Below are 14,650 nucleotides of genomic sequence, written 5' to 3'. Positions count from 1 at the left end.
TCTGTTCCCCAAGAACGCGGCGGGGCGTTCCGTCCGCCAGGGGCTGGAGGTCTGCCTCCGATCTGCCTGGAGAGGTGCGGCTGTTGTCTGTTAGAGGGTGGAAGAGTGACCGAGGAACAAGCTACAGCGTATCGGAGAACTGGTAAGTGTTTTTTTTTTATCTCTCTCTCCTCTCTCTCTCTCTCTCTCTCTCTCTCTCTCATTGCCGCTCAGCGTTGGCCTTTTCCCTCTCATTTAAATTTTACAGTGATTTTTTTGGGGGGTACTACACTGTTACAGGAAGTACCCCCCCCCCCCCCCATTTAATTATTTCTGTTTCCATCCCCTTGTCCCCTCCCTCGTCCAGGTACACGGGTATGACCTGCCGGCAGACGGGGCAAAAGGCACGCCCCTCCCAAGGGAAGGGGGGGGGGTGTACGTCATGCCGGGGGCTCCCCTGCCTGAGAGAACGAGGGAGGAATGTGGCAGGGCAGAGGGCGGGGCCGGGTCGTGATTATACACACCCGGTCCCTTATCAGGCTAATCAGGCCTCCGAGAGGGATAAAGGTCGACTGCGGAGGATTGTGCGAGAGAGAGAGATAGTTTACGGACATGTCTGTCATGTGTGTTTGTGTCTTCTGTTTACGTTTTTTATTAAACTATTATTTATATTGAAAAGCCGGTTCTCGCCTCCTCCTTTCCATTGACTGCTTTACAAATATAAACATAAAAAATAACTAAATGAACTGTATTTTTCATGTTTACATGTACATGTTTTATTAGAAGCTGTGAGATTTCCTCACTCAGTCTCTCTGAAAAGTTGTGGGAGCATCCGGTGATAGTAGTCAATTTGGCCGATTTCAGTCATTTTTCTGAGAACATTGCTCATGGGAACCCACGCTTTGTCCTCAGTAGACATTTTGAATGATGTTCTTGGTCCAGTTGGGTGAAAGAATTTCACAAAAACATCACAGTTTTCCATGCTGATGTCCTCAACCAATGGTGTGTCTTTAACTCATTGAGTTTCTCAGCCAGAGAAACAGAGAATTCATCCCTTGGGAGAATGACATTGATCATATTTGCTCTTTCAGTCATAACCCACTGCTTAAAGGTGATGTTATCAGGAAGTCTGTCATCTTTGTCTGACTCTTCAAGCATCTACAGCAAGGCATTTATACCTTGACAATGGTCACACTTGTTGAGCATGCAGTCATAACTGTTTATGTCACAGACTAGTAGTTCCAGCAGGTCCTTGTAGTCCACTTTTAGCTTTGCTGACTCAACCATCAGCTTGATGTTCTGACGTTGTGTGCTGACAGACAGTGTAAGTTCCAGATGCTCCTGCCAGCACATACCATTTTGGCCTCAATTCACAAAATTTGTATCTTCCTATCTTTAACTCTAGGTGCTGATTTTTAAACTCCACATACAATTCATTAAGAAGAACCTGGAGATTGATCATGCTTCACTGTTTCCAATATCAAAAGTAGTAACATTTTAGACCTCATTGACAAGCATAAGCTATTGTATGTCAATCATATACATAATTACTGTAAAATACTTTAATTTGTATAATTTTTTTTGCTTCTATTACATCTGTTATTTTCTCAAAATTATTTTCTAGTGGAACCTCAAATTCAAGCATACTGCTACTACAGAGGACTTATTTCTGTGAAAATGTCAGGTTCTCATCTGGTCCCCCACCAGAGATATTCAACCGGAAAATGAGGGGAATAAATATTTTTTTTTTAAACGCACTTTCTCACCCCCATAAAAACTAAATAAGAGAAGTCTCAAACAGAAAATGTTCTGCATGCACACTATACATACCTAGGAACCCCCTAAAAAAATTAAGACTGCGACTCGAACCCTTCCCATTATAAATTGACCCTAAATGTGTAACTTTGAGCAATCTTGAGAATTACATTAGAACTTTAGATCTAAGTCTAAGGAACAAGAATGTGTAAAATGTTTATATATGTACTTGCACCTTGTAATGTGCTCTAGAGCTCCGTTTTTGTTCCAAGGGGCTAGGACCATACTGAGTTGAGATATTGAGGTTTCCGCAAACAGCTGAATAACCAAAATGTGACATGTGCCATGACATAAAGATGGACGTCGTGGTTAAACCAAGTAAAATAAAAATTCAAAACTGATGCTTTTGCAATAGGGAATCACTCCAAAAAAAAAAAAAAAAAAAAATGGTCAAGCAACCTGTATTGAACCACTTGAAATGGACTGACCCTATATGCATTATACTGTAGAAAAGACAAAGCTGTCACTGGCACTGCAGCTTTCATTTGCTTCACGATGCAGATTCTATAAATAATCTGCTTTCTGCCTCATTCAATCTACATTAGAAGCTGAAGATTTTTTGTAATATTAAGTTTACATTCTGCATTCAGAGCAAAGATTCATGGTGCTATTGCTATACGTGGTTATAATATGCACCTGTTACCCTCTGTTATATTGGGTTAGGCTGTTTCTATGCATGATGCTTAATCAGTGGCATAAGAAAGTAGTCCTACGAACATATCATAGAAAGGACAAAAACCTGAAAATATTTTGAGTTATCCTCTCGCATCCCCCCTCAACTCAAGATTCACATTACCAAACCAGTAACAACTCAAAGGCAGTACAATTATGTTTACTTGATGGCACTACAAGTGGATTAAGTACAAAAAGTAATGGAAACAACAATCATGATCATGTAGCCTTATTAGAGGTGTTTGCTTAGGCAAGTCTCACTTTTACTAAGTGTTAGGCATATGAACAAACACATAATTTATCCTATTGCATTTGTGATATGGACATTAATGATATTTCAAATCACGCTGTTCGTTCAGGAGAGCTGTGCTGTTACTTGAAGCAATAACATTTTCCATTTTTGCCTGACAGACAAAAATTCCCTTAGATTTAAAAGGAAGGAGGGACCTGAACCACGTCTAGAGACCAAAATATCATAGAGATTTGGAATGGGCTCTTCTTTCACTTGGGCCATAAAAATCTGGTTAAATGAACTAACACACAAAGGCAGAATTGCATTATGACATGATAATACCTCACCAAGAGGATGATGATGATGATGCATAATTCATATTATGAGCAAGTAACTCACAACACCCAACAGTGTTTGCACTTTACTTAAAACTACTTAAATAGAAAAAGCCTTCCCTGAGTCTACCAGCATCTGCCAAAAGTGAGAACGGGAGGTGAAGAGAAAGATTTTCTTGATGTCAGTGGTTCCAAGCTAACAGCGATAAGAAATGTGCTCTGGAAGACTTTGATTGGTCGGAATTACATTCTTTTTAAAAAAGAATGAGCACAAAACTTCCTTTTCATTGATTCTAAAAAAAGATACTGATGAGTTCAGTGCCTCTTCTTCTAAATATAGAAATTTAATCTTCACTTCAAAGTTTCCATTCCTAAAATGACAACAATAAAACAATGGACTAGAGCTTGGAAGTGGTTCAAATAGAGATACACACCGTACATTTAAAACATAGAAGGACATAAAACTATGGTGACCAACCATTTTTAGTAATGCAATGACATTATTAGTGGTGATTTCTAAACCATGGATCACTATTGCTCATACTAAGTGTTTGAAAACAAATCCCCTTACCTAAGCATTAAACATTGACATGAAAATCGTCCTGCGCCACTTGTGTTAAGAGAAATGAATGATACCTCAAATCACGCTTATAAAGAAAGGCATGCTAATTCTTTTCTATGCACTGCGCTGGCAACCAACGAGAACACATTAGCATCATAGCGACACGTTTTGCACAAACAAGCACCTACCATATTTTCTTCAGAACCTGTAAAATTCTAGTTATGTAACTAACATTTTTGTTTGACAGACATTGCTGTGATTACTGGTTCTTGATGCATAAATTCAAGCCCAGATTTTAAAGCCTTTGATTTCATTTTGAATATGTCCATTTGTCATGCAAAATCATCTGGGACCCCTTCCCAGCCAACCGGTGCTGCTATCTCTCACATCTGCTGGAGGAAGGTCACTGTTATTTTTCTCCGGAAAACATCTTAAATTGGTGTTATTGCAGTATTAAATGGTCTTCTCTATGGCCAAAACCACTGGCCTAATTTCACACCATTGACACAATTTTCCTTTCTCACAGAGCATGTTTTCTACACCTCGTTCAGATTTCTGCAAGACCAGAAGAAAAACTTGATTTCGTTCTTTGAGTGTAAGGAATCCAAAGTCAGTCATGCGATCAATTAATCAGTCCATCAATCCATCTAAATATCTATGAAAGAAACTGTGTAGATCTTTTAGTTTTCTAACTAACCTTGCTTTACTATAGCAAAGCTGATGAACTTTCCATCTCTGCCCAGTCTAACATAACCAAAGACAAAACAACAAACAGTCTGAATTTCAAGTAAATATGCTCTGGGGATCAATTCTGGATCTCTGTGACAAAGCACACGCTCTGGGGCATTGAGCAAGACATTAGAGCCAACAGCCACATAGTGATTACTACAGATAAAGACCTTTCTCTGCCAGTCTCTAGGCTCTTAAAGCAACGCCTTTGTTTTGTATCCCGCTGTCGAGCAATCCCACACAAGCAGGCTATACCTCTTTTATTTGTGCATGCATCTCGAATCACAAAACAAACACTTTGCTCATCTTCGTACCCTACGCAGTGAAAATATGCAAACCTCGGGTTGCAAAGCAAACAGAATGCAAACAATTCATACACACTGTATTACAGTTATGCACTTTTATACAGTGTTACGCAGTTCTGATTTGCATGCTGTGAAATTAAAGTTGACTCCAGAAGTCTAGCATTTTTAGTAGGCTGAGGACAGTTATTTCTTTTGCAGATGCTGTAATTTATAACCTCAAGCTAATTCTGTGGAAAACACACAGCATGAGTCTTCATTCTAGCCCAACTCAAGGCCCTGAAAACTTAGTTTTTTATCAAAACTTACTATACTTATCATAATATACACTCACTGAGAACTTTATTAGGAACACCTGTACACCTACTTATTCATGCGATTATCTTATCAGCCAATGCATAAAACTATGTAGATACAGGTCAGGAGTTAATGTTGACATCAAACATCAGAATGAGGGAAAATGTGATCTCCGAAATGTGGTTTTGACCGTGGCATGATTGTTGGAGCCGGGTGGGCTGTTTTAAGTATTTCTGTAACTGCTGATCTACTGGGATTTTCACCCACAACCGTCTCTACAGCATGGGTCAGCAAACTATGGCAGCATAGGCACGTGGAGGGGTAATCACTGGCACACCAGTAACAGCAAGTGAGGAGTAGACTATGTTATTCATATGAAATTCCACACCTGCATTCTAATCTACATCTTGATGTAATCCTTCCTCAGTGCATGCAAGCCATTCGCGCATCATGAGCCACTTCACATTCGGTTATTCGTGCAAGTCAATACCTGCTTTGCTTCTGCCGGTCTGTGCGGACAGACTACATTCCGTTTTTCAACATGTCAACATCTCATGTAATATGGAAAACACCACTATTACTCCTTGAGATTTCCAACCCAGAATTCAGGTACACCCTTCTTAAACCATGGTCACAAGATTAAAAGAGAAAATATAAATCCACATTTTGGGGTTTAAAAATCTGAGTCTATTCAAAATATATATTAAACCTGGAAATAAACTTTTAGGATTTTGCAGGTGTGATTTACCGAAAAAGGCTAAAAAGTTGCACATGCAGCGTGAGTCTCGTTAAACTTTAATAGTGTTTAGTCTAGTGTTAGTCATTCAGCTGATGAAAACACGCTGCATGATCACGAGGAAGGATTACATCAAGATGTAGATTAGAATGTAGGTGCAAAAACTTCATATAAATAAAATAGAATGCTCCTCTCTCGCTGTTGCTTGCGTGCTAGTAATTACATGATTACAATGACATAATTTAAGAAATATTTAAGATTCCACACAATTTTGTGATCAGTAATCAAATAAGCAAATTTGTGACATTAACTGTGTTAACTCATTTTGTACAAAAGGACAGGTTTTCTTTCATTAAACCACTTTCACAAGATACATGTGAAAATTCATATGCGGGTTTTGCACACATTTTTCACGAAACTGTTATGTTGATAATATTATTTGTAAAGAAAATTAAAATAGAAAAATGCTAAATAGAAACATTTCAAATGTGGACTCAAACTTCGGGAAATCACATACATATGCATGTTTTTTTTGTTTGTTTGTCGCACAGCCATTGACCAGGGAACTCCATGGCAGAAAGATTGTGACCACTTCTTTAGAGTTTAAACAGAATTGTGCCAAAAACAAAAAACATTTAGTGAGTGGCAGTTCTGTGGACAGAAATGCTTTGTTGATGAAAGAGGTCAACGGAGAACAGCCAGACTGGTTCAAGCTGACAAAGGCTACGGTAACTCAGATCACCACTCTGTACAATTGTAGTGAGCAGGTGGATGAGCTACAACAGCAATTCTCATTTTTTTGTTATTCGATTAAAGGCCCTTCTCACTGATGCAAATGTTGCAAAACTAGGTAGACCAAATTGTAGAACAAGTTAAGATATATGCTAAGAAACATCAGCAGATGACATGTGCATGGCTAAAGCTTGTGTTTATGTGTCATGGAAATTAATATAACAGAAAAAAGTACAGTGAACTCTTTTTATAAAGGCTATCCAGCTAATCCACTAAAGGATAGTTTACCCCTCCATTAAAAATGTAATTCACTCACCCTCATGTTGTTCCAAACCTGTATGACTTTCTTTCTTCTGTGAAAAACATAAGGAGATCTTTCTGCCATACAATAAAAGTGAATGGTGACTGAGGCTGTCATTCTGCTAAACATTTTGTTTGTATTCCACAAAAGAAAGTCATATGAAGTTGGAACCACATGAGGGGAGAAAATAATGACCACATTTTTTCCCTTTTGGGTGATCTATCCCTTTAAGGCTATACAGTGTAGAGAGGAAAAATTAACTGCAGTACGTTCCCTTTATTGCAGATGGCAAAGCATTTTTATGCAAAGATCTAAAGGATAAGAACTCACATCATAATTAATTATTTACTATATATGCTTTTCCCATGTGAATAATCAAAGTAAACCAGCTGGCTTAAGAAAAACTGCTTAATAAAAAGGAAAATCTTGCTTCACACACTCCAGTGCCAGTGTTTGTTATGTTAACATTCAAGGCAGCTGTCTTTGACATCTCGTGCACTTGTAGTTGTTACTTAATAATGGATCAAAGAAGTTACTGCATCCTGATTGGCTGAGGGTATACTCACTTCAAAATGGCAATCACAACATAATCCTAAAGTCTGATGTGCACCTCGATGTCCAGTTGATTGCAATCAGTCACTCACGAAAGCATGTTAAAACCATCATAATCCCAAATAGCAGCCTAGAGTGATGTCTCACCGATCTGCATTACAAATGAGGTGACACTTGCGCTCCACTTGCTTAGTGAGTGGAAGACTGCAGAACACAATGCTCTGCTCTGCTAGTAGGTTTATGATGCATTTTACAATTTTATCATTAAATATATACAGAGCTGAAAGGTGTAATATATTCCACATCTTTTTAAGTTTGGATAAAATTGCTAAAATTTATGAAAATCACATTGCATAACACGTGAAAGCTAAAAAGCATTCACAAGCTACACAGCTCTCTTGGAGCATTGGTTCCACAATGTAACCAGCCAAGAGCCAATCTGCATCTAATAAATAATATGTAGTGTTATTAAAACTAGGACAAAAATGGCAGATATAGCTTAGATCGAAATGTTTATTTTGTACACATAGTGTAAATGGAACACTAAAGGGTAAGTTTAGCAAAATGTCAAAGCTGCTCTCTTCCATACAATAAAAGTGGATGGGGAACAGGGACTGTAAAGTTTGAAGAAATGACACAAAAGCACCATAAATGTATCATAAAAAGTAGCCCATATGACTGTTTTCCAAGACTTTTGAGTTACATGATTTTGTGTGTGGAACAGATGGAAATTTAAATCATTGTTCACTGAAAATCTTTCCTGACAGCTGTGGTCACCATTATGTTTCATGAAAAAGAGCAGCTTGGACACTATTATAAATAACTCTGTTGTGTTCCAAGGAAAAAAGATACAGGTTTCGAAAGACATGGGGGTGATCAAATGATAAAAGACAAAATTTTTGGGTGAACTATTCCTTTACGAATTCTGAAAATACATGAAAATCCCTTTGAACTCATGTATATGCACCAAAATAACTATAAATATAGTACTTATTGAAATATAATTTTTTTTTTTATTACAGCTTTTGGGAATATTTTACTTAATTTCATTGTAAAAACACAGACATCATCTGCCATTTTAGCAAACCGAGACACACAAGTAAATATTTTTAAAAGCCTCTAGACAGATGAAGACTATGGAATGATGGTTCCTTGTGCTTTTCACAGGAATTGTTTGATTGTGAAAGATTAAATGGTTTAACCGTGCAGATGGCAATCCACGGAATGTCAATGAAAAGGTCCCTTGAAATCCGCTGTATACATACTCTAAATGGATGTAAAGGGAATTTGTATAAGTTGAGAGGAGATGATTAAATATTGAAAACATACTTAAACAGATAAAAGAAAATGACTAATTTAAGAATCAGAAAATGAAAGATGAACTACGGGATCTATCGCACATCTCTAAAGATAATGCCAATGAACCATTTTGACAGAATAATGACTGTTACGGATAAATTACATTTCAAAGTAAAATAAGTTAAACCCCGAGGCTGCAGAAATCTGCTCTATGACATGTTTGTGTGTGAATCAGTTTGCAAATCCATTTGTAGCGACACAGGATTACAAGACCACTGATTCAAATATCTGCTTGAATGCTGACCCAAAAGATTCAATAGAAACATGAAAGACAACTTCTTAAATAAGGTGGCAATAGATGTGCTTTATTTCACAATCCACATAAAACATGGTGGCACAAGTGAATGTGAAGGGATGAAGGCACCCTAGTTGACTACTTAGCTTGATATTTATATAACTGTCAGAACTGGGTCATTATGACAAGTCGGGCACCAAAGACCCTGTAACCACTAAGCAACAAATGTGAGCCCTGGACAAGAACCAACACACAACCAATACAGATGAAATCTCCCTTTCAGTATATTAAAGCCAAATGGCTTATTCCTCCAGAGTTTAGGACTTCAATCATATTAATTAATTAAGCTACACTGTAAATTATGTCTGTAATTTTAATGGAAATCGACTGTAAAAATGATTAATGAGTATTAACTGTAAAATATACAATAATTTTTATATATATTTAAAAGACAATACAGTAGTTTTAAGAATAACATTTTGTAAAAATGTAATGATTTTCCTTTATAATTAAAGGTAAAAATGTACATTGTTTAACAAAAGAGTATATGTACTTTTACAGTAAATTACTGTAAAAATTCCAGTAAAAAAAAATTATTGGGCATTCCCACAAATCCCTGCATGACCCATCATATTTCATAATATTTTATGGGAATAGTAATGTTTCTTCTTGTTTTTAATATCAGTTACGTACATTGGGGTGTCCTGTTTTATATTTAATGTAGTTTAGTTAATGTTTACTGTATTATTGAAATTTCACATGTGTTCCCTGATGGTGTTTAGTGTTTGTGTGAGTGACATTGAGCACTGTCTCTATATGTTTATTGGTCATTGCTCTAAGAAGAGCCACTATTGGTGAACGTCATCATGTGAGGTGATTAACAATACCTTATAAAGTAAAAAGCAGATTTTAGCAGTTTCAGATGGTTAATATCAAGTTTATGAGGTTTTTTTTTTTACTGTAATTTCAGTGCCAGCATGGTCATGTAAATAACAACAGTTTTAAAATGTAAACTCTGCCAGTTGTTGTGTAAAGTTGTTTATATTTGTACTGTATTTTACATAATTATTCTGGCAACCACAGCTGGCAGTTTTTTTTTTTTTTTTAAGAGTATCTTCAATGTATTAAACCTCAAGTATATTGTAAAAACCCTTTGGGTCAAGTTATATAAACCCTGATCTTCATACAGCTAGTCAATATTTACACTGAGCTGGATTCCCCGTTGCTTACATTACATCAAGATATTTTTTCCTTTCACTTGGGAGCTTGAGATGTTTTCCAAAGCACTGGCCTAGGGGCTGAAGTTTGGTTCAAACAAGAGTGAAAAACACTGCAAATGCACAACAAGCAAGCTTGAAAACTCAGCATTGTACACCTACAGACAGTTACACGCCCTCAAAATCACAGTGAAAAACGTTACGCGTGGCGATAAGATCACTCCTCACATTCACGCGCGCACGTCTCATCATTGAAATGCCAATGCTTTTTAAGAGCCGCAGCCGTAAAACCTACAAACTCAATAAAATTGCCCACAAATATTCGCCAAGTTTGCTCATGGCGGACCCTGGGGGTAAATATCTCCAATGTGGAGCCAAAAACCCCCCCGCCCAATTGCGAGTAATACCACGAGCCTCAAGGGCCGTTCACAACGAATACGTTATCGTGTCCTTCTCCACGTTATCCATTGTTTTTCTATGTAAACATGCGCTTGACGGTCTCGCTGTTTTACAGTTCATGTGCAGGATCGACGCGTTTTTAGACGCCGTGTCAGAAAATAAAAAAAGAGCGTCAACTTTTAAAAACGCCTCTCGAGACACCTGCGTTGCGCAAGAATACCTTCGGTCTGAACAGCCCTTTACAATCCGAACAAGGCTCAAATTACATTAACATGTTTATGTGACAATACGCAACAATGGAATTGTTCAGTTGCCAATTCAGTTGCCAATAGCGACAATGGAATCTTCGCGGCTACAGTGGATCAATCAATAATCAATCACAACGCGAGTGCCTCATAGGTTTGCGTAGATGGTAATAATAGTGCGGAATTCCAGATCTGAATGCACCTTTGTGTGTATATAGCAGTCAGTCGGTGTGCTTTTGCTGATGGAATAATGTGCAGAGAGTGGAGGGAGCATGCAGACGGCGGCGCGCTGATGTTTACGATGTGGCGCTGTATCTTCCTCACCTTGCTTTACGCACTTCAGCCGAAAAGGGTCTTTGCAGTGCTTGATCACGGCCAACACATCCCTGATGGTGAGCCCTGCCACCGGCGTATCGTTGACCTCCAAGAGCAGCTCGTCCTGGGACAGCTTGCCGCTCTGGATGGCCACCTTGCCCTGCTTCACCTCCCCGAAAAAATGAAAATTGCCATTCTCGGCGCCCCCTTTCAACTCAAACCCCAGCTCACCCTCCTTATTCCTGGTGAGCACCGTTTCGTGGACTTTGTTAGTCCAGTGGTTCTTCTTCTTCTTCAGACTCTTTGACATCGCTGACAAATGACTCGCCTACCAGTGTGAGTCTGCTGGACGGCACCGCATCCCTGCCCCGGTGTGGCTGATAGCGTCTCACCGCCAGAGCCGAGGCGTGCTCAGTTCCTCCGGCTCCGTGACTGGCCGCTGCTTGTAGTGTCCATGTTGCATGCAGTGGAGTTGCAGCAACTGTATGGAGAAGCACACTCTCTTACACACTGACTGTCGAGTGACCCGGATGTGATGTCTAGAGGGGAAGCATGAGCTCTACAGCAAGAGAGTAGACTATGCATTCCTCAGAGCGGGATTCCAAAGACAAAGAATGAACGCGTGGAACAATAAAATGTCTTAAACACCACGTTCATGTGTAATATCTACATATATTTCTCTTAGGAATCATGAAGCAGCATTTTTTTGGTCAAATTTAGTCTTATTTCAGACTATGCTTACCACAGAGAATATGAGGATGTAACTCAAAAACCTGGTGCGATGACTACCTAGACAGAATTGTTGGGAATCGAACGCGCCAAAACGCTGTCTGTGTTTGTTGAGACATAGCCAATGATACATACGTCTTTTTTGTCCCTGTGTTATATATCCTTTGACAAAAACCAGTAGAAGAAACATTTTAAAGGGATAGTTCACCCAAAATTGAAAATTCTCGCATTATTACTCACCCTCAAGTAATCCCAGATGTGTATGAATTCTTTCTTCTGTAGGTCCTTACAATGCAAGTGAATGGTGACTAAAATTTTAAAGCTCCAAAAATCACATAAAGGCTGCATAAAAGTAATCCATACAGCTCCAGTGGTTAAATCTATATCTTCAGAAGTGATTTGATAAAAGTGGGTAAGAAACGGGTCAATATTACAGTATTTTCTATACTTTTTTACTATAAATTCTCCTGCTGCCCAGTAGGTGGCGATATGCATTAAGAACAGTACCGTCGCTCCCTTTACGCATATTACTCAGTCTGCGTAGGCTGGCACAAGAAACTCTACTGGCTACCCTTACTTACACATTATACTTTATTCAAGGACACAAAAGCAGTCATGGAACACAGACGATTGATTGCGTTCGCACTTTGTACTCGCATCATGCTCACGTCAACTTGGTCCTGGCTAAGAACGCATATTGCCAAAAACAAAAGAAGAAGAAAGTAAAAGTGAAAGTGGAGATTGATTGTAAAAAAAATAATAAATATTGATCTGTTTCTCACCCACACATATTATATTGCTTCTGAAGACATGGATTTAACCACTGGAGTCTTTTTTTTTTGGACTTTTAAGTTGCCTTTAAATGCTTTTGAAACTTACAAATATTTATACCCATTCACTTACATTGTATGGATCTACAGAGCTGAGATATTCTTAAAATCTTCGTCTGAGTTCAGCAGAAGAAAGAAAGTCATACACATCTGGAATGGCATGAGGGTGAGAAAATGATGAGAGAATTTTCATTTTTGAGTGAACTATCCATTCAAGTGTTAGACAAAAGAAAAATGTCAGATATATCTCATATGGATCATTTAGCAGCATTTTTCAGTCAAATTGAGACTTTACATGTGGGGCCATAGCAAATGTTTGGAAAGATGGTAATTATTCCTGGGGCCCAGAGGTCCCACAACACATTTTTAACTGTACTTTTTAATATGAAAATCAGTAGAAGGTGATGTAATGTGCTGTATAGTTAAAGTCTTTGATAAAGCGGGAAAGTGTGAAATAAAACATGTCCCAAACATAACGTTTAACCTATGTGTAAAATCTACATTTATTTCTCTTAGGGATCACTTAGCCGCATTTTAAGGCAAATTAATTTCAAATTATCCATCCTCACTTGCCTTAATAAATGTGACTTAAAACTTGGTGAGCTAATTACTTAGACTGCATATTGGGGAATTGAACACAGCAAAAATGCTGTCTATTTAGGTAGCTCAATAGGTTGCAAGACATAGCCTATAATAACTCCTTTCAGACTATTACAGTGTTACATCCTCTGACCACAAAAAAAAAAAAAAGTGTAAAACATTTTGTTGTCATTAATTTTTCATTACCACACAGCTTTGTCAGGAAATTGCGAGGACATTTAATAATTTAATAATATTCAATATTAAAGAGGCAAAAAGGACATGTCTGAACACATTTGGAGGAATTGTTAAAATGGTCTGGGACAGAAGCCTTCCTGGGTATCTATTGGATTTATGTAATACACAGGTTTAGTAGTGAGGGTTAGCATGATGAATAATCCTGGTTGTTTCTCCTTTTTACCCCCTTTGGACAGATTTTGTCCATGCTGTTAAACATCTCATTACAATGTTGGCAAGTATGGCATTAAATATGAACAGAAACAAATATCATAATTAGATCACGCAGATTAAATGCAGATTAAATATTGACCATCATAGTGCATCATGTTTTAATCTCAGTATTCTCTGGATTAGGATTATGAGAACTAGTCTGTTATTGGCCATTTCACCAGAGGTTTAGTTAGACTGACTATTGTTAACTGCCCTTGCTTTTTATTCTACAAAAATATAAAAAGAGCAATAATAATAAAAAACAAAATTATTTAGATTTCCCTTTAAAAAGAACATATTCAATATGCATCTAATATATCTAATGTAGGTATATTCATAAAAGCAATAGGTACTGTATAATCATTAAATGCTAATTTACAGTAAATCATTATCATTACCTATAATTTAGTTCATCTTTAACAATGTTGCAAAGTTCAATTATGAAGAAAAACATTTTTTTTTTTTTTGCTCTAATAGCTGTGTAATTATGCAGCCATTAACACTTGTTGTGTGCTTGCATTAAACAGGCCACTTATATAGACAGCGTAATATCACTTAATATCAGAGTTTAGCTATATACTTATTTAAATGTCCCACAAATTTTTTTTTGTGCGATTGTCTGCCTATTGTTTGTGTTTTACATATGCAGTATGCTCTCATTTGTGCAATGTGCCAAAAAATAATGACAATAATTTCCAATCAACACATCAGAGCTGGATAAAAATGTTTAAATAGGGAAATCTCATCTATATGAAACACCTCGCAGCCCTTTTAAACTATCAGTCACTTGCACCACTAGAGCTATAAAAATGCATTATCTGTTATGTGGCTGATCAAACAGACAGAGCTATTACAAGGCAACATGTTATGCTTTCTGATCAGAATATCCAGGATACCTGTGTATGTATGAATTCTTTTGATCAGGTCCTCCATCTCTTTCCACCTTCTCCATTGTAGTCACATTATTAGCCGTCTGTTTGATCTCCCTAGGAGGCCTGGGAGATTAGTTAAATCACTTAAATACCAATCTTAACCTAAAATAGAGCCT

General features: G+C 37.6%; 1 protein-coding gene across 3 annotated transcripts in view; it reads right to left on the bottom strand.

The window, feature by feature from the left end:
- LOC127638264 (membrane-associated guanylate kinase, WW and PDZ domain-containing protein 2-like) overlaps nucleotides 1–11,562 on the bottom strand; it is a 130,388-nt gene extending 118,826 nt beyond the window's left edge. For all 3 annotated transcript variants that reach the window (XM_052119711.1, XM_052119712.1, XM_052119713.1), the window contains exon 1: nucleotides 11,024–11,562. In XM_052119711.1, coding sequence (XP_051975671.1) covers nucleotides 11,024–11,324 — 301 coding nt within the window. In that variant the 5' untranslated portion in view covers nucleotides 11,325–11,562. The remainder of the gene's footprint in view (nucleotides 1–11,023) is intronic.
- Nucleotides 11,563–14,650: the final 3,088 nt, after the last annotated feature.

This window comes from Xyrauchen texanus, chromosome 46 (assembly GCF_025860055.1).
Source record: "Xyrauchen texanus isolate HMW12.3.18 chromosome 46, RBS_HiC_50CHRs, whole genome shotgun sequence".
Classification (NCBI taxonomy): domain Eukaryota; kingdom Metazoa; phylum Chordata; class Actinopteri; order Cypriniformes; family Catostomidae; genus Xyrauchen; species Xyrauchen texanus.
Note: the sequence above shows the minus strand (reverse complement) of the source record. Positions and strands in the feature narration are given on the sequence as shown.